Here is a 19,670-nt window from a genome sequence, read left to right as displayed (position 1 = left end):
AGAACAGACATCTAAATCCCTGATCTTGTTAGCATTGCTCCTGTGTACTCACAGGGCTGTCAGAGCTCTCTTTATCTATGAGAAGAAATCTTGTTTCTACCAGAAAGACCATGGAAACATTAAATATAAATCTAATATTCAGTAAGTTTACAACGTGTTGGTTGCCTATAGCAACACAAGGGCACTATCACCAGACTCTACTTAACTGAGACTGTAATTTTAATCAATATTAACTGAGTGCACATCCAATCAGAGGTTTTGTCTTGACACAGAACTGACATTTAAGTACAACTATCTAGTTCAAGAGCTATTTTTCTAACCCTCAGACCTGGTTATTTATGAGAATACTTAAAGATACAGTAGTACAGCACCAGAAAATTGTCATGTTCTTAATCAACACTGTATATAAAAAATTTAAACCTTGCAAAAAACAATCATTTATTCTGGAGAAGAGACTTTAAATTTGAGGTTTCTACTGTCTCCCATCTCTTCCTCTGGAAAGCAGAAGTCACTACCTAGCTTCTTATCTACAGCTCTTTTGAGAGGCAGAGGGGCCACAGAAGCCCAGTGTGCCATCAAAGAGGGCTACAACAGGGCTTTCCCAATGTATCAACATGATAGTTTTCACAGTAATGGGGCACATCACCCCAGGTGGACCATGAACCTCCTGCCTGGAAGTATGGGCAACAAGTCTCTTCCACAGACCAGAAAACTTTACTGATTTTGGCTCATCAGGAGGTTTCTGAGTCTTACCCACCTTCTACACATTTTGGGACAGAAATAAAACCTTTCACCACCAGTTATCCAGGTTTTTCCCTTTTTCAATAGTTCTTTAGTAGAGACAATTTTACAGATAGGACAGATTCAGTTTGGAGAGAAGAAAGATTTTGCTTTGTTTTCAAAATCCTCCTTTCAGCAGACCACAGTGGATGGAACTTGGGCACAATTTTCACCTTAACTAGGGAAGAACCTTTCCTCATGGCAAGTCCAGACAGGTGGACACAATTTGCCAGCTGCAAACAGCAATGCAGGCAAAGGCGTTATAGCAGATGACATGAGCAGGTACGATAGTTTTAGCTGGTGACCACAGATCAGACACAGCCTGTGCTTGTCCTTTTGGAGTGGCTCACAATCTTTCGATCTCTTTGTACAGTTAAACGTGTACCTGCTACACAAAACAGCAAAACAACAGTTTACAGGAAGGCTTTATCTTGCAAGCCCTGAAGTACTACAGCTTACCCAAACTTATCAGAGGCCTGCAGGTAGCAAAGGGACCACGACATACGCCTCCCCCCATTTGCTGCATAATTAGCCAGATGTCAAGCCTGCAACAAAGCCACCCCAGGACAGTCCATATTCCTGTTCACTAGACCCTGTAATGCAGCTTAATTTCTACAATCTAAATATCAAGCCATGAAAGCTGCTATTTCTCTTGTCCATTTTCTAGATAACATTAGGTTACCAGAAGGGAGCTGTTTGCATTAAAAATAGGATGTGTCACATTAAGCCATTGTTGTGTTCTTTAAAAGCCTGTGAAAAGTTCTTTAGGTAAGCACTCTAAATAATGCTGGCTTTTCTCCTTGCTGCTACCTGGCCTTTGCATTCAAGGGGCATTCAGCACAGTAAAGGTTACCCTGAAGTTGAGTTCTACGGAGAAAAGTCCTGACCCAGCACGACAAAAGTTGCTAAATCTGTAGAAATCCTTCTTGAAGTTATGAGAAAGATACAGACTTCAAAGAGCAGCTCCTCTGGAGATCTGAAAGAATCCCTGCTAGCTCTTTTACCAGCAACTTTTAACCCAGCATCCTGGATTTGTTTGCATAACCTTTAGCACAAAAGTCACTCGTGCAGCATGAGGCACAGCCTGACGCTGAGGCTGGTTGGTGTCCTGTGATATTTCCTGACTTGTATGGCCACAAAACCATCTCTGGCTGTATCATTTAAGACACTGAACATACAACTTGCTGTGGAATGAATGACAGAATTACACAGCAATGCTGCACCAGGTGCATGGCAGCTAACTTTATACATCCGTGTAAACAGAGCTTAAACACATGCTGAGGATGTTACTGAAGACTGGCCATTGCACTGTAAGCATACAAGCTGGTCTTCCTTAAAGTGAAAAGTGTGTGCATTATTACTGCTAGACAATGGGCTATGAAAATCTTTGTTTTATCAGAGCAGTGTCATGCGATCATTTCCTTTAGATACTTGCATCAACACTTATAATTTGAATATTTCACCCACTACAGTTACTGCTGGATGGGAAACATCTAGTAGCCAACAAAACCTTGGTGCAGTACCAAAGCCAGCACCCAGTACCTCAGTGAGCAAAAACTGGAGCGATGCTCAGCACCTCAAGCAGAACTAATCACATTCTTCTTACCAGGAGAAGTTACTGAGGTTTGGAACAGAATCAAAAGGTAAAAGTTTCTCTTCTATTTCTTATTTTTCAATTTGTCTTCAGGGGCAGGAGGGGAGGAAACCAGAGACAGAAGTTGAAAGAAAAACATCCATTCAACGGCAAATCATGATAGCTAGTGATAGAATTTTATCAACACCAGAGAGAGGAGACATCTATAAAAAGAGTGATAAAAGCAAAAGGGTTCTTCGGAATAACATAAAATGGTATCAATGCTAAGACGGTGAAAGCACTGACACCTACCTCATGGGTTGCAACAGCAGAGCAAACTAGCCTCAACAGTTCACAAACACAACTCTGTACAGCTGGTAGGAAGTCCCCTGCAATGGTAAGTATCTAGGACAGTGGCACAGTATTTTGCCTTGCATACACACAGTAACTTTCCCCACAGAGTTCATCAAATTTGATTATAGAGTTCTTGGAGGTGTTGCAGTTTCCAGCATCCACCTGTACCATGTTTTATTTACATACAGACTCTGCCTACTAATGACCTGCCCTATGAGGACAGGCTGAGAGAGTTGGGGTTGTTCAGCCTGGAGAAGAGAAGGCTCCGGGGAGAATTTATAGCAGCCTTCCAGTATTTAAAAGGAGGCTACAAGAAAGATGGGGAGGGGATTCTTTATCAGGGGGTATAGGGATAGGATGAGAGGTAACGGGTTTAAACTGAAAGAGGGTGGACTTAGATTAGATATAAGGAACAAATACTTCACTAGGAGGGTGGTGAGACACTGACACGGGTTGCCCAGAGAAGCTGTGGCTGCCCCCTCCCTGGAAGGGTTCAAGGCCAGGTTGGACGGGGCTTCGAGCAACCTGGTCTAGTGGAAGGTGTCCCTGCCCATGGCAGGGGGGTTGGAACTGGATGATCTTTAAGGTCCCTTCCAACCCAAACCATTCTATGACATGCAATTATCCTCTGAAGCTAGAACTATGACAAGGTAAGACAGTAAAACTAATATTGATACAGATTAATTTTAATTGCACAGCAGCATTTACACTATCATAGTGTCTGATAAAAACTGCAGCACTCCAATTCCAAAATAAAATCTGATGTTGACTCATCAAAGCTTCTGGGGAACGGACCTAAACTGCCGTTTCCTTCTCTCCATTTCAGTAAGAGAAGGTGGTATACAGAGTTGTTACATTTAACCAGCACTCCCCACTCAGATCTCAAAGCTACAAGCTTGTCCATTTCCAAAAAGTGTCCAGTTGCCATTACTGAAGGTAACTATGCATGGTGATACTAATTTGCACCTTTAAGAAAGTATGGCTGAAATGACAGCTAGAGTAATGGATTTATTTCTGCTAGCATGTTCCTAAAGTAAAAGGTTCATCAGCACTACACTGATGGTGCACCACTTTTTAACGCCTCTTTTTAAAGGCTGAAAACAGGACTTAGATGACACTTGTACTTGGCATATGACAGATTCAAACATGTTAAGCGCTCTGCCTTGCCTCATAGTACACTCACCACTTGCTGCTGCAATGGTCTTCTTCCAGAAGGATGGTACCTGCACCCTCCTTCTAATCCACTCTCCCCTTACACCTCCTTTCAGTTCCTCACCTTCACCTGGAGCATTACCCTGCCTCAGTCTCACTGTGCTCATACCTTCCTACTTAGGATCCTGAAAAAATCTGCCACTTGTTGGTTTGTAGGGTCCTCTGTGGTTTTAAGGGAGAGTTCTAACAGCTATTCTATCCCAGAGGCATCAGCCACCCTGATGGTCTCCCTGGTTACTCAATTTTAAGCTCTTCACAGAGCACAACTTACTGATGCAAGACAGGATAGAGACCAATCTCAGTAATAAGTAAAATGCTTCCCACCTACTGACTCAGAGGTATGATGTCCTCAAGTGCGTAGCTCTTTTAAAAGGCTTGGGTTTTTTGTTTTTGTTTCATTTGTGGTTTTTTAAGGTATGTAAGGAGACTGATACAGATCTTCTACATACTGGGGGACACACAGGCTCTATCAAGAGTCCACCAACTTTGTGCATTTCAGCCAGGTCTGAAGACAGCCCAACATCTTCAGCAGCTTAAAGCAACACCAAGACATCCACTGACCTGGAGGCACACCATGGGGTAACAGCTCCTTAAGACTCCTTAAAATGTTATTCCCTCTCTTCCCCCATCATTGGTACTGAGATCTCAAGGATCAACCCTTCCATCCCAGAAGACACCTTTACCTTCAATTTAGAGCTTTCTGATGTACGCTCATCACTTAGCACACCCCTCTGCCCTAAAGCTTTTGCTCTTTTCTGGTACAAACCCAGGTGAGCTTCACAGCAGCAACCCAAGTCAGAAAACATTAACTAGGCTGAAACATTCACTGGGCATGGTTGGTAGTTTTCCAGGTGCTCTGCCAAATTGAAAGAAGACCAGATTTACAGAACCACTTACTACACGTCAGCAAGCAGTAAAACAGTTTTTAATAAACCCCAGTGGTTTATTATACCTTTCTCCATCCTACTGTAAAGGAAAAACCAAGACACCTGTATATGCCAGCAGGTAGAAACGGGCCAAATTCAGACAGAACTGCTAAATAAACTGGTAAAATAGAGCAATAATTCAATTTTTTTAAGATTTTCTATTTCCAGGGTTTTTTTTAAAAAAGTTTCTGCAAGACAAAAGTAAGTAGTTTTAAAATAATTTCAGAAGACATCCATCTGGTCGTCCTAACCTTTAAGAAGTCTGTAACTTGAACTGTTGACACCATTTAAGAGAGGGTTAATCTGAATCCTAACCATAGTTTTTACCCCATGTTAGCTATGTCTGTTAGGTGACTCTCGCCCTGTGAAGGGGACTGTTCATCCCACCAGCATTTCAAGTGACCACAGCACAATCCCCTCTTCCAAACAGTAACAGATGTACAGGGGACTTAGCTGGAGCACATATTTGCAGGACCTTACTCAAAACTAACCAACTACCTCTGGTTTACAGTGCTATACTGTAAACCAGCTCACTGCCAGAGCACTGCTTGCAACAGTTGATCAAGAGTGAAACTTGAGTTCAGACAGTGTTGGCTTACAATAGACTTTGGCTGTGGGCAGGCACTTCAGCTATTAACTGAAGGTCATGCTGACAAATACAGCAAAACTTACCTGGAAACTCAGAGAAAGACAACAGCTAGCTTTGGAAAAATCTGACCCAGCAATACAAAATGGCAACTGACACTTCTATTGACAGACTGACTGAGTAAAGGATGTTATTTCCACATGCATAACACTATTTTGAAGTTTGAGAGGATTCTGGTGGTGAGGACAGATGCATGATGGTATTCACTATTCACTGCAACACAGGATGCATTGCACTACAACCTGCCAAGGAAGCAGCCCTGGCTTTGAAGAGCAGTCATACGTCCATCTAAAAGCTACTATTTAGACACATTGTGTTAGTTATTCCAACAGAAAAGGCAGAAGGAGGACTACTGCAATTACCAACATATTCATTTGGAAATGATCCCCATTAAATTTGGTATGATTTACCAGGTAAGATGAAGGTTTTTTTATCATCATTGACAATCAACACAATTAAGTCCCATGCCCTAGTAATGACCAAGGAAGAACACTTCTATCTTTGCATAATAAAAAGGATGAACTGACTTCAACCTTGAAAAATTAAAGGATTTGTCATGTTTATCAATTAAGATCACAGCCTGAAGTACAGCTTCAGACTATTAAGGGCAAGTTCTTCAGCCCTGCTAAACCAAAAGAACAAGTTTGCAGTATCAAGGGAATAAATCTCAGCAAGGGTCTAATACACTTCAGAAGGTCAAGCCTGGAGCCGTATTTAATAGGTCTGCCTCAACCATGCCTCCTGACTCTCTGTGTGTCAGCATGAAAACATTATCACCATTGCAACCAACTGCTGGTAATTCCCTGTGATGTTAATGAGTTTTGAATTTACGCAAAGTCTCTCGGCAGGTTCTTCCGCAATACCTACCAAGCACCATACCAATGGAGGATACCTATGGTAAAAGCATCTAGCTTTCTCCCGTTACTAATTAATATAGCAAGCCAGACTTCAGTAGCCATTTGAAAATTTTTCAAAAACCCAAAATCAACTGACCTGGAAAGGAGGAGTCAACAAAAACGCATCAGGACTTGGTTTTGAGTTACTACATATCTATTAAAAAAATAAATCTCATAACACATTCCTATAATTCTGACTAATTTTCCACAGAAGACAAGTCAGAAACCAAAAATAAAGTGTTTGAGCCTCATACCAATCAAGATTTGCAAGAGCTGTCAGGACCTTGTGCAATCATGTGAATCTGCAACACTAGAATAACCTCACAGCCAGATGTGGACTTGAAGTTGAGAAGTCTGAAAACTTAGCATTGATTTTTTTCTACTTTTTACAAAATTACCAACAGTCATTCAGCATCAGAGCCACTGTCAAACTGCCACAGCTTACTAAAAAAGAGTAAAATTTCTTGCTCATAACACAGAATCATAAAACAAATGAGGAAATTAAGCAAGCCAGTATCAAACACATACCTCTTATGCCAGTAAAAGCACCTTGTGTCTCTCCAGACAGGTGCTAGGATATTAGTCACCAGCTCCTCAAATCAGCACCACTATACAGGCACATAGTACTAAATATGGCTTCAAGGGTTAATCATTTGGACAAGCAAGGGAAAACTTGGGCACTATTACAGTCTATATCACAGACTACTAGTTTCCAGATCAGAGTTGAAAAGAGAGCTGGTGTCATGGCAACACACACACATACTTTCTCCATCTCATACCCATACTGAACAACACCCCGGGTCCCAGCCAGTGAAAAGAGGTTAAGCATGCACCTAATTCATGCGTCTCCATTTGTCAAATCAAGCACAGTCTATGGCCACAAACCAAGTAGCAAACTGCAAAATTCACACCTCAAACTCAATACAGAAGGACTTCTAGATTTAATGTATGCTACCAGTTAACCTCATGGGACAAACTTTTTTGCTGGGTTTGTCTCTACCTGAAGAAATATCCCCTCCAAATTCAGATTAATCTTTAAGAATTCAATGCTGTAAATACAAACTTCTATTAAGTCTACGTTCTGACATCTCCCACTGCAGCACAAGGGAATTTTTTTCTGCAGAAAGCATGGATTATAAATTTTACGTACCTACATAATCCAAATGAAGCATTCTCCCATAACCAGATAATCTCTTTATAACAATTCTTACATGCACAGCATGGATCATCTCAGTCATTTTCACAACCACTTTGCCCTAATTTTGCAAGAGGTACAAGAAAGTCTTTTCACGGAGAAGTGCTTTTGTGATACACTATCTAAAGTACATCCACCCAAGAGTTTGGCTCTGGTGGAACAGATGAAGACAAGAAGCAGTATGACTTTTTACTCCATTGGAGCAGCAGAGGAATCGCTAGTGCTTTACAGAATTCTAGACTATATCTTGAGGCTTTGCATTAACATCCTGAAGTGGCAATTCCTGCCAGTTAAACCTCAGTACAGATGTGTTACAATGCATTTTCAAGAAGATTTGGATTTACTCTAACTCCGTTACCACACCCATTCCCCTTAATCCTAGCACAGTGATCAAAACTGGAATCTAAATCCAACTTCTGACACACACACATATTTACAGAAATGGAATCACTAGCTAGCAGTTTCTCCTAGGCTTATCAGCTGCCAACAACCCAATGTGAAGTGCAGCTTTTACATGCTCCAGTGGGCTAAGTGACCTCCATCTTCAAAGCCTGTGAACATGCTGTTCCTATAACTACTGTCAGGACCACTATTCACAGGTTTTTTTCTTATATAATGGGAAATTAAGATTAGAGATCTTGACAGACCCACACTGAAAGGGGTTGGTAAGGGGATAGAGAACGGTTAAGTCTTTCCCTGGACTACAACACAATTTTGCTGCAAGATTCTTTGAAGTTTAAGAATTCTAAGCTTAAAAAAAAAAAAAAGCTTTTCCTGCTGCTTCCATATCACACAGATCCTGTGAAAGCCCTGTTGCACACTCCCACCCCCATCCTGTTCACATACTCATCGGGCTTGTCTCAAGAGATATCATGCTTGGCTTCCTCTTACTCCACATGTATTCCACAGCTAGATGCTATGAGAACCAAGGTTCAGGTATTGTGCATTCCCTTGTGCTTTCAAAATAAATCCACATTTGCAACCACTAGGGCTCAATGCTACAACTAAAAAGACACTAAGACATTTTGATGACGCAGGCTGTACTCATACTAAATCTACTTTGGCCCTGGAACAAAGCTGTCCCACAGAAGCATGGGACTGGAAATGTTGCTGCAGAAGGGAGGTTATGCCGACAGAGCTGGTCCCTGTACAGACACAGGAGCACTGCACGTTTCTCTATACACCTGAGACTCCCTGCTCCACACTACACAAGCCAAGTCTGGAAGGATGAACCTTCACTAGTTTTGTTGTATCAGTTCAGTCGCTCCTTTCCACGCCTCAACTGACAAAGCAGTGCCTGCAGAATGTCTACGTCTACGTGGTGTTCAACTGGAGGGTCTGCTCTGGCCATCAGAGACAGTTTGTTTTCCATTTGCATCACATGCATGTCGTTGGGAAGAAAATCATGCTTTCATACAAAGGAGCATATTGTTTTTAGACATGTCAGTCACAAGATCCTGCCAGACAAAAGCTTTACAGTGCCATCTCTGGCCAGGAACACTCCTATTTGTTTTTTTCTTTTTGATTAACAACTTGCACACCATGCAGTCCAGACCTCTCTCCCTCCCTCTCCCACTTCTCTGAAAGTGAGTCTGCTCAGACAGCTCCTTGGATGCTCTGGTTCTGCATACTTCAGAAATTCTGAAATTTGTCTTACTACACGTCAAGCTACTTGCAACAACTGACCACAAAACAAGTTTCAGATTACAAGTTAAACTCCACAACTGAGTCACTATCAATGAAGATAAGCCCCACAAATATTAAAATAGTAAGTACATTCCTCTACGGCATTAACCACTGCAGGTGAAAGCCTTTATACTCAGAGATTTCTAACCATGGCCACAAACATTAGGATTTGACTTACGGTACTGCTCTACTTCTCCCGAATTCAAATATCTTCTGAATAAATGAGCATCACCACTATGGCTCCTGTGCATTTTGTTTGTTTGACAGTCTCTCAATGTAAAGAGCACTTTGAGGATCAGACTGGGTTTATCAGACTCTGGTACTTCTCTCTGTGGCATATAGATAAAATTTTTTTCTTTTTAAAAAAGATATGATGACCTTAAAGACCATCTCACACCACTGCAGAGCAAGACAGCAATAATCATTTCAGTTAGGAACTCAGCTAGCAATTCAGCAGAACTGGGAGGCTGATTAAAAGTGAATTTGCATCCCTTTACCTCCTCATCTCTAACAGATATTAGACCTCCATGCTCTGACATGCTCCAAGAAGTTGGTTTCCTAGAACTAGCTTGGCTCAAAACATGGGAAGTCTCATCTGCTTCCCCTGTGATATCATTAGTCTGCTGTAAGGCTGGTACATCAGCCCAAGAGTCAAACCAACACAGTTCACAGGGACATGATTTAAGCAATATAACAAAAGAGCTTAGGCAAGCATAAATGAATCTCCTCTGATTTACAAACATGTGTCTAACCAACAAGTCCTTTTAAATACTGCACTACACTGCCAGTGTGCTCTTCTGCAAGAACTGAAGCACTTTCTCACTTTGAGGGGAAAAAGGACACCATAGTACCTTATGTCTGAGAATACCATCACAGAGGGTGAACACAGAAACACAAAAAATCTCAAGCTACCTTAAACAACTGTGCATAGGAGCAAAATGAAGAACTGATGAAGACACAAAAATAATTGCATTTAAGGAAGCTAAAGAGACTTTGTCTACCAGGAAAAAAAGATCTACTACTGGCCAACTGTAAGACATCTGTTTGAAAGCAAGAAGCAGGAGAGGCCACCACCAAAGCAGGCTGTCTCATCCCAGCTCAAAAGCTCTTCCAATGCCTGTGGCAAACTTAGTGAATGAACAGACACCACCACACCCCAGATTCACTGCAGGGCAGGGGAGGAAACAATAATTAGGTCAGCATAAGCATCTCTGACACTGAGATGGAAACCAAGATTTGTTTTCACCACATACAAACAAAAACCTGAAACAAGACATAACCTAAGTGAACAGTTTATTTGAATATGGGTGTACTAAATCACTAACCTATATTCCCATGCAATCAGTAAAATACAGAAGACAGAGAGAAACGATGATCATTAGAATACCACTGCTGTGCTTGGCTTAGGAAAAGAGACTGTCTACAGGATTTATTAGACTGAATGCTGCAGAGCCCAAAAGGTCAGCTGGTGATATTAATGGATTTTAGTTCAGGAAGGGCACTGAAAATAAACTGAGAAAAACAGTGTCAGACAAGTATGAGGCAAGACACTGTACCAGGCCCAAGGAGGAATGATTCATGTCTGATGGTCCCAGACACTGAAAGAAACAGAAGCTCAACCAAAGAGCTCTAACACAGCCTATCCTAGAAGAAAGCTTTGAGAAGCATGTGGGGAAAGGGATTGCAGACTGGTGATGAGGTTAGCGCTACCTGCTTTAGCACTACACGCAGAGTCTAAACAACGTGCTCTGGCAGGCACATGGTACTGGGTCACAGGAGTTATTTGATAGTCTGACCTATACTATGGCTTTGTTGACATGTTTTCTCCACTAAAGCCTGACAGACAACTTGTCAACAGCTGTAATAAAGCCGCAGCTATGCAGTAGAATTTACTAAGCTCAGGAAGAATTTTAAAACGTTCTAGCAAAGTAACTTGTTCACAGGCAGAAACTGCATCTCTGCTAAACAGCTTGCCAGCACAGCTGGAATAGCTTTTAAAGACATAACAAATAATACTCTCCCACTTCCCTTCTGTACAGAAAATAAAGTCTTACCCATCTTTAGAGAGCAAATGGTCTTCTCAGCAAAAGCAGCGTGTGCTACCTTCAAGTTTTACTGAAAATAACAAGCTTTTCTCAGTCCACAACACCTAGTAAAAGCAGTTGGGATGCAGCCAGTATACTCTGCATGTATTTAAGAGAGCACTTCTTTGCAAAGAAGTTTCCCAAAGTGATAAACCTTCCTATCCTGTGAATCAGTGATGGATGTGTCCAAAAGCTGAGCAGATTCCCTAGCAGATACTCTTTAAAATGAAGAAAATTTACACCTACAATTTCATTCGCTCCAACTCACCATGCTCAAAGTCAAACCAGTGAAGCAAATGCTTGCTTTCTATTGCATACTACAAAATGGACACCAATCCATTGCACAAGATTACACTTTAAACGTCAGAAAAAATAACGGTCAGGAAGACTACACCGGGTTTGAGCTGGAACTGATGGATTTACTAGTTGCAAGTGGCTGCTTCACTACAATGTCAATTTTATAGCGACAGATACAGAATAACCTCAGAGGGACCTTAAATTCAAAATGGCACAAGACTTCACCAAAGATGCATGGCATGTGCAAGTGTGAGGGGAAAGCATAGACACATTTCTACAGACTGTCTGTGGAAAGTGACAGATAATTGATCTGTGTAGAAGCTGAACAACATCTAATCCAGCCAAAGTCTTAAAATGTCTGGAAAAAACAGGCACACCATCGTGACTGACTGACTCCCAGTCCTGCTGTTAGCCAGCTCCAACTCTTAATCCCCTGCCCCACAGATCAAACCAGTGATGGGGTCTCCTCCTATATTCTTATCCAGCTCAGTCTTCAATTCCACAGAGAGGAAGACGTTACTCCGGGAGTCCACATAACCCCTACAGCCCTGTTGGTAAGCTGAGGGCTTTCCTTGAATGAAGGCTTGGAGAATTAAGGGCATGCATTGTTCTCTTCTCTCACCCGGGCACTTTTCTCATCTTGTCTGACTCTTTACACACCTACTACTATCTACTGGCAGAGAGAGTATACAGCTACGTTGGTAGCAGAAATTGGATTCTGAGTAGATGTTAATATCAAGCTACAGATAATGAGCTCTTGAGAGTTACAGAAGAACCCCAAGAGGGGACTGTGAAGGTTTAATTCTTCACAGAATTCAGTGCCCCTTTTTAAACACCTTTCTTCACTCAAAAAGAGATTTGCAAACATGACTGACAGAACAACGGTAGCCAGAGCTTGTGCAAAGAAGTACAGAAGAGGAAAGAGGGTGCCTGCAGAGACAGTGCCAGACAGAAAATGCCTCTGTGTCCTGACTGATCATCCTCTAGCTACAGCAGCCATATCCCTCACCACAGCCGCTCGGGAGCCTGTGCTGGATCACTGCTGGAGTTTCAGCCTGGCCTGGATGGTAATAAAAATATTCCTGTCTCTTTGCACCAAAGGCCTGATACAGGACAGGAAGGGCGCAGGACAGAACCCCAATGAATTGAAGTATTCTGGGAGGTGGTCTTTAGACTACTGCTGTAGATCAAAGCAGGCAGTGTAACTAAAACCAGCGCCATCTGAAATAGTTCTATTTCAGAACCCATAGTGCTGTGACATTACAATCACATGTACTGTAAGCATTTACAAAACACATTGCTGTGTAGGCCCTGGGCTACATTACAATGAATATACATAGGGATGGCATTTTCATTTTAAAAGCTTTTTCCTTCTAGAAAAAAGAGTTTCTTGTGTATCTGCACTAGAGACCTAATGTTACATTAACGTACTATTTCGAAGTCCTACAGGTATAACCTTTCCTTTAGCTTCCTTGCTACTTTTGGTTTTCTATTTTTAGTTTTTTCTCAATTTTAGGGATGCATCAGACAAAACAAAGAGATCTTAACACACAGCACAACTTTCCTAGGATGACACAGTCAATATTTTCCACAAATAAAGAATGTAGATCTATGAACACTCATGCTTGAGCGCTCATACTGTCTGCTGACTACAATTATAGTTTATTTTTTAAACATTAAGCATCCAGTAGATAATCTAACTACTTCTTTTTTGTTTTTCTCTTCTAATGTTCAAAAAAAGCTGTAGAGAAAACCACCTTTTGTATCTTCAAAGTTTCTGGAAATTTTACACCTCCAGGACTGGCACAGATTTAGCATCTTAGCTAAAAAGCCAACAGCGTCACTGTAGGATGTGACTAAGCAACATCCTTAGCTTGGCTGTCGCCATCAAAACTAAAGCTACCAGCCTGAGGTTCCACAGCCTGGCAAACATCTGCAGGGAACCAGCCTGGACACAATGCTTCAGAACAAGATATAAGAACCATCAGTCCAATTTTTCTGGAAAGATCTCTCATTTTTCACATGGACCGATAACTGGGAAACTGAAATACTGCATTCCAGCTGTCACTTTCAGAAAGCAAGCCAAGGAGTCAGGAGTTTGTGTCAAAGCTGCTCTGAAGCTGTGCACTTTGACAGGTGTCTTTTCTTAGGAAAAGCTGTACTGATGCCATGTGGGCAAGAGCACTTTTACTCTACTTCCATTTTTGTGCTAAGAACAGAAACTGCGTGTGTTAGCGTATGGGAGCAACGTGTGATCCAACACTGTCATCTGTCAGTTTGCCATCATATGCCAGCCAGTGCTTGGTGTGTGCTAGAGAGACAGGCATAGGAGGGTTTCATGTACCAGCAGAATTCAAGATACAACCCCACTGTATCATGCTTAGTACATTTGATTTCAGTGAAAACAGTAAGGATTTTAAGAAGAGCTTAGCTAATAACACAAAACAGACTTCACAAAACAGGCTCCAGTGCTGAAGAAAAGATGGGCCTACATATAATTACAGGCTCCTCCCATTCCTATTTCAAAGAGTATTTTATTTCTTCTTCTCTGCAGCACCTTCACAGTGCAAGTGTTCCTTCAGCTCTCTCTCCCTTTAACACCTACCTTCGTAATGAGAATTAATGTTAGGAAACCTGCCTGACAAAAAATGTAGAGAAAACAAACCAACACCAATCATCACAACAATGCACCATCAATAACAGACTGGGAAAAATTGTCTAGTTGGAAGTTAACACACCAAATACCAACCCCACCAGCCAAGACAGTTACCTACCAAGCGATAAGCATCCCAGAAATAATGAATTACAAGCCTCATCACACCATGCATCCCTGCAATGCTGGGAATTGATTTTATGTGAAACAAACCCATTACCCAGCAGCTAACAAAGAGAGCCCTTTTTCTGAGTGTAGAAGGACTGTGACAAGCCAAGTCAGAGATCAAACAGAAGCTATGTGGAACAGAGTTTCCACAGTTGAGCTTGCACCATGTTGATAGGGAAGACATGATACTAAGCATTAGGAGTAAACAAAACCCCTTGTAAATTAGTTTATGTTAATTTGAAGAGGCAGGCATTTTTGGGATGGAAGCCAAGAGCTACCAGTATCCAAGACAGGAAATAGGGATCACACAGACCATCTCATTTTCATGGAAAGGCACCTCGTGAATGTGGCCATGTGCTGGTTAGCAGCCTTCCTTCCCTTCCACCACGAATATGTATACAATTGTGCCGCCGTACCAAAATACACAGAGTAATGTGTCTCGCAAAGATGTGAAACACTGGGCCTCGTCCCATCCCACAACCTCCCAGTGTTTAACCAGAGTCTGCATGTCATCCTGCCCACAGCAACTCCCTCTCATTAAGTCCTGTGCTGAACCTTTCCTTGGGTCTGTATTAGCACACAGCAGTTCTCATAACAAATGATTGCAGATGTCAAGCAGAGTCAAGACAGCTTGCTTGACCCTGCAATGGTTATTCAAACAGGCTGGTGAGAGGAGGAAGTGACTGACCACCTTCTCAGCTTCATGCATCCAATGCGAAGGGTGGGAGGTCATATATGACAGAGCTGGCCAACCTGCAGACCAAATGCTTCTCAGCTTTGCAACATAACCCCTATCTGACTTGTTATTAGCAGAGAGAAACTTGCAGCAACCAGAGAAACTGATAGGCTTTGGCAGAGCAAGCAGTACTCCACACAGCTCCAGTCTGTACCAGTTAGGTGCTGCCCTTAGCCTTGCAATGAGATGTGCCAAATGCAGCCCTTCGCTGGACAAGGCTGTCAAAGAGAGAAGGTTCCCCCACCAGAAACATTTGAGCTTTACAGAAGTTACTTTTGCAAAAAGCCATGGATGTGTCAGGCTCTGTGTCCCTGCTCAGTAAATACAAAACTGGTTATTGTCAGGGTGTGCACTCAGTGGACACCAGACATTAGCGTACTATCATCCCTGACAGACAGCTGATCAATAGTGCCAGTATCAGTGGCAGATTTGGAGCCTGAGGGGCTCAGAAAGTCTTCAGACTGCTTTCTAAGAACGGCTTCCCTTCAGCATTTAACAGCTGTACCTATCTCTTAATTTTGAACATTAGCAGATCAGCAGGCTTGTCTTGTCATATGGTTTCTCGGCAGATCACTGGTGGTTATCCTGGAGTTCAGCATAAAGACATCAAGAGCTAACATGACACTTATCTACACAGATGAACAAGACGCTCAAAAGCATGCATGCTGGTCAACCACACAACGTTTTTAAGGACTTCAAGCAAAGCCTGGCTTCACAAACCTCACTTCAGGAGCCTTCTCATACTGCCAGGTACTGGCCAGACTCAGAGGGAACAGTGCTCTCCTAGGACACCCTCCAGCCTGAACAGGATGAAAAAACATTTCATACAATGTATGCACTTCAAATCAAGCAAGGGACCTTTTCTTCTTTATTTCCTTTCAGCAGGGGATCGATCACATTTTAAAACATTTTTTTTATAGCTCCAGGGGCAGTTCACAATGACTCTTAGGTCTGACCTGGAAAATAAACTTCTACCTCAGCTCTTTGGATGTGGAAGAGGCTGCCAGTCTCATCTCTCCCTGAGACCATGTAGAACTGAAGGCTTTTACACTGGGAAAAAGAAACAAGAAGTCCCAAGATGCTAAGGTTATTCTGTACTTTAAAGTATGGGATGGGAGGGAGAGGAAAGGCACAAATGGTAACTGTAATGGAACACAGCAGCACTCTTGGGCAAAATGGTGTTACTCAAGCAAATTAGTATGATAAACTCCAGCCAGCTTCTGAACTGCAAGATACAGACCAGGAGCTACAAAGCAGAGGAAAACACTGGAAATGCTGTACCAGACTTGTTCTGTCCCACTTCTGAGCCTGATGCCAGCATTTCCAGGCACATGGAAGAATCCTACACACCCAGTCACAGCAACAGCCCCTCACACACACAAGGTTTTGCTATGAGCTCCACTAGTTAAAAATCAGCTGAAACCCTGAAGCACAGGTTCAGAGTATTCTTTTAATGCAAATGTTAAAGCTCTTTGTGAAAATTTCCTAATTCTTGGCTGCTGAAGAAGGGAAGGAAACCAGCTTCCTAAGCTTACTATCGCTGCTGCACAATATACCATCCTATCCTGGGACAGCAGGGTTGGACAGCACGTTGGATTGGGTTCTGCTCGCTCCATGTCCACGCAAACATGCATGTATGTGCTAATTCCACTTCTCCACTATTATCATGGGGCTTCTAGAAAATACTTAGGAGTTTTCTTTGTCTGCCAACAGCTTTTCCAAACTTGCTAATCTCACTATGCCCACTGTCCTCAACATGAATAAAGAGGGCCAGCCTTGTCACATCTGTTGCCTCTGATAAAAACATACATAACAAGTAGGCCATGCAAAAAGTCCACATCAGTTTGTAGGGACAGTTTTCTTCCCCACCACAAAGGTTAAAAGCTAAATAACCAAACAACAACAAAAACCAAGCTAAAAATATTTTCACAATTTGTCAACACTCCCATCATAAGAAAAGTGTTTTTCTTGCCACCGAGGGGTAATTTGAGTTTGTAGACGTTCACAAAGAGTCTTTCTGTCCACAAAACAATTATTGTGGTCTCAACTTTTTACAAACACCAGCTGCAACAAGAAACTGAGGACTGGTACATCAACTCTAAATAACGTTCAGTTTTATACACTGGAAAGAAATCTCAGTAGTATCTTTGGTGCTAACATGAACCTGCCAATAACCTATCCTCACCTGCTATCAAAGGGATCTGTGTGAGCATTTCATTAAAGTTCTTTCCACCTCTCCAAACACTTCATATCCCCATCTCACACAATCAGATGCTGAGATGGAATTTGCTTACTGCAGGTACCAAAGGGAATAAACATCCTGAGTGAGTCAGCCCATTATCCAGCTTTCACTTTAATGCCAAGGTGAACTGTATTTCAACAGGTTCCAGGTTACACATAACAACACACCTTCAAGCAGAGAGTGAGGCAGACAGGAGTAAGGGGAGAGGAACAGACAAGGGAACCTCTCCCTGAGGGGGAACAGAAATGGGTAACACATTGAAGTGTTCTGTGGCGTGCAGCTGTGGCACAACACATACACAAGCAAGCCTGTTGCATCAAAGCAAAGCAGCTACATGCTCATAATAAGTCTTGGACTACTTGGTGATGATCTAACATCTCCCATGGCTGCCAGCCATCTGGCCTTCCTTCATAAGTGTCATTTCGGAAGCTACCAAAAGCCCAGGACCACTCTACCTGCCCATTTACACAGCCGCAAAGTCCCGTGAGCATGCATACTTCCTTCTCTGCAAATATTCCCCAGGGTCCCATGTAGTAGTGTAACCATTATGTCAACCTCTTCAGAGCTCATTAACTGGCTATAATTGTGTCTGTGAAGCGAAAAAACATCCTGGTGTGAAAAGCACATGCCCTGGCATTAGGAAGGGGGGGAAATCAAACCCTCACAGATGGCTTTTTTTATGTAAATAATTTTATGCGAGCAAAACTAATTTGACAGAGATGTTTCTTTGCAAAACACCTGGACTTTTCACACGATGAGCATCTAACCGCAGTGTTGCACTGGGAGCAAGGGCTATAAAACTAGCCACGGAGAAGGTCCTGCAGCTTCGCACCACAGGTATTTCACACCCATCCCGGGCAGTTACCCTGTCCCTGGGGAGCCCTGCTCCCCGCAGCTCCCAGACCGGGCTGCGCACGAACACCGCCTAATTCTTTCCCCCAGATCTCACGTATTTTGTGAAAGTCAGCTGAAACCCCACCAGTCCTCACCGCCTTCCGCTGCCCCGGCATCGCCGCCGCTTCCCACCCCTCCCCGGGGCACTCCCGTGCCCGCCGCTGGAGCCACCGGCCCAGGCGGCGGGAAACACCCGCCCTACGCGCCCGCCAGGCCGGGATGCTCCGGGCCGCCGCTGCGCTCGGGGAAGCAACGCTTCCACCGAGGCAGAAGCGGAGCCGCAGCCGCCCGCCCGCCCCCGCCCTCCCCGCCGGCGGCTTCTGCCGCTGCTACCGACGGCGCCCGGGAAGATGCCGGGGGAGGAGGAGGGGGACAGGACGGAAGGGCCGGGCGGGCAGCCATGACCACGGGTCGCCCCGAGATGACACAGCAGCCGCCGGCTGGGCACGGCCCCGGGGCCCGGCGAGGATGGCGGCGCGGAGGGGGACGGCCGTTACATAACGGTCGCGGCGCGCGGGCCCGACCTCGGCACCGCCGTCCCCGCAGCACCGACACCCGTCCCCCGCCGCCGGGCCCCGCCGTGAAAAGGCGGCGGCGGCGGCTCCCGGGGACAGCGCGGCCCCGCCCGCCCCTCACCAGCGGCTGCATCTCGGCGCGCACGGCGGGCACCTGGAACCGGTCTATCTCCTCCATCATGGTGGCGGCGGGGCTGGGGCGCGACAGGCGGCGCGGGCGGGAGGGAAGGAAGGAAGGAGGGCGGACGGGCGCGGGGAGGCTCCTCAGGACGACGCCGCCGTCGCCGCCCGCCGCGGCTGCTGCCTCATCGCCGCCGCCGCTCGCCGCTGAGGTGACTCAGCCTCACCGCTTCCGGGTCCGGCCGCCACCGCCCCGCCCTTCTTTTGCATATTCATAAGGCGGGGCGGGGCCGCTGTCAGTAACGCCGGGGCCCGGATGCCCGTGGCCCCCCTCCCCCCGCCGCCGCCGGGACGTACCATTCCCTCCCCCGGGGGGAGCGCGGGCACTCCTGGGGGAGGGGGGACGGAGGGAATAGCCGGGGCAGGTGGCATTCTGCGGCCGGATTGGCTGCGCGCCGCTTCCGGCGCGTTGCCATGGTTGCAGCGATCAACTTCCGGCCGGCGGCTGTTCGGGAGGGCGCGGGGCTGTGGTGAGGAGCGGCCGGTGGCGGAGAGCCGCCATGCCGGCCAAGGCGGGCGACAGGCACCGGCAGGTAAGGGCCTGTCCCGACCAGGCATCGCAGCCGGACGGCGTCGCCCTCCCGTGTGACAGCGCCCTGGTGGCGTCATCACCGGCGCCGTGACGTCAGCGAG

At 44.6% G+C, this 19,670-nt stretch overlaps 1 protein-coding gene across 4 annotated transcripts in view; it reads right to left on the bottom strand.

Annotated features, from left to right (window-relative positions):
- Positions 1-19,227, bottom strand: part of FAM219A (family with sequence similarity 219 member A) — a 106,229-nt gene extending 87,002 nt beyond the window's left edge. Inside the window, exon 1 of one of the 4 annotated variants that reach the window (XM_074857255.1) lies at positions 19,012-19,227. In XM_074857255.1, the coding sequence (XP_074713356.1) occupies positions 19,012-19,038 (27 nt within the window). In that variant the 5' untranslated portion in view covers positions 19,039-19,227. Of the gene's footprint in view, positions 1-18,978 lie in introns of all 4 variants that reach the window. The other 3 variants (XM_074857254.1, XM_074857253.1, XM_074857252.1) reach the window with 3 other exon arrangements.
- Between the last annotated feature and the right edge of the window lie 443 nt (positions 19,228-19,670).

This window comes from Strix uralensis, chromosome Z, assembly GCF_047716275.1.
Source record: "Strix uralensis isolate ZFMK-TIS-50842 chromosome Z, bStrUra1, whole genome shotgun sequence".
Classification (NCBI taxonomy): domain Eukaryota; kingdom Metazoa; phylum Chordata; class Aves; order Strigiformes; family Strigidae; genus Strix; species Strix uralensis.
The sequence above is the reverse complement of the archived record's forward strand: the minus strand, read 5'-3'. Positions and strand labels throughout refer to the sequence as shown.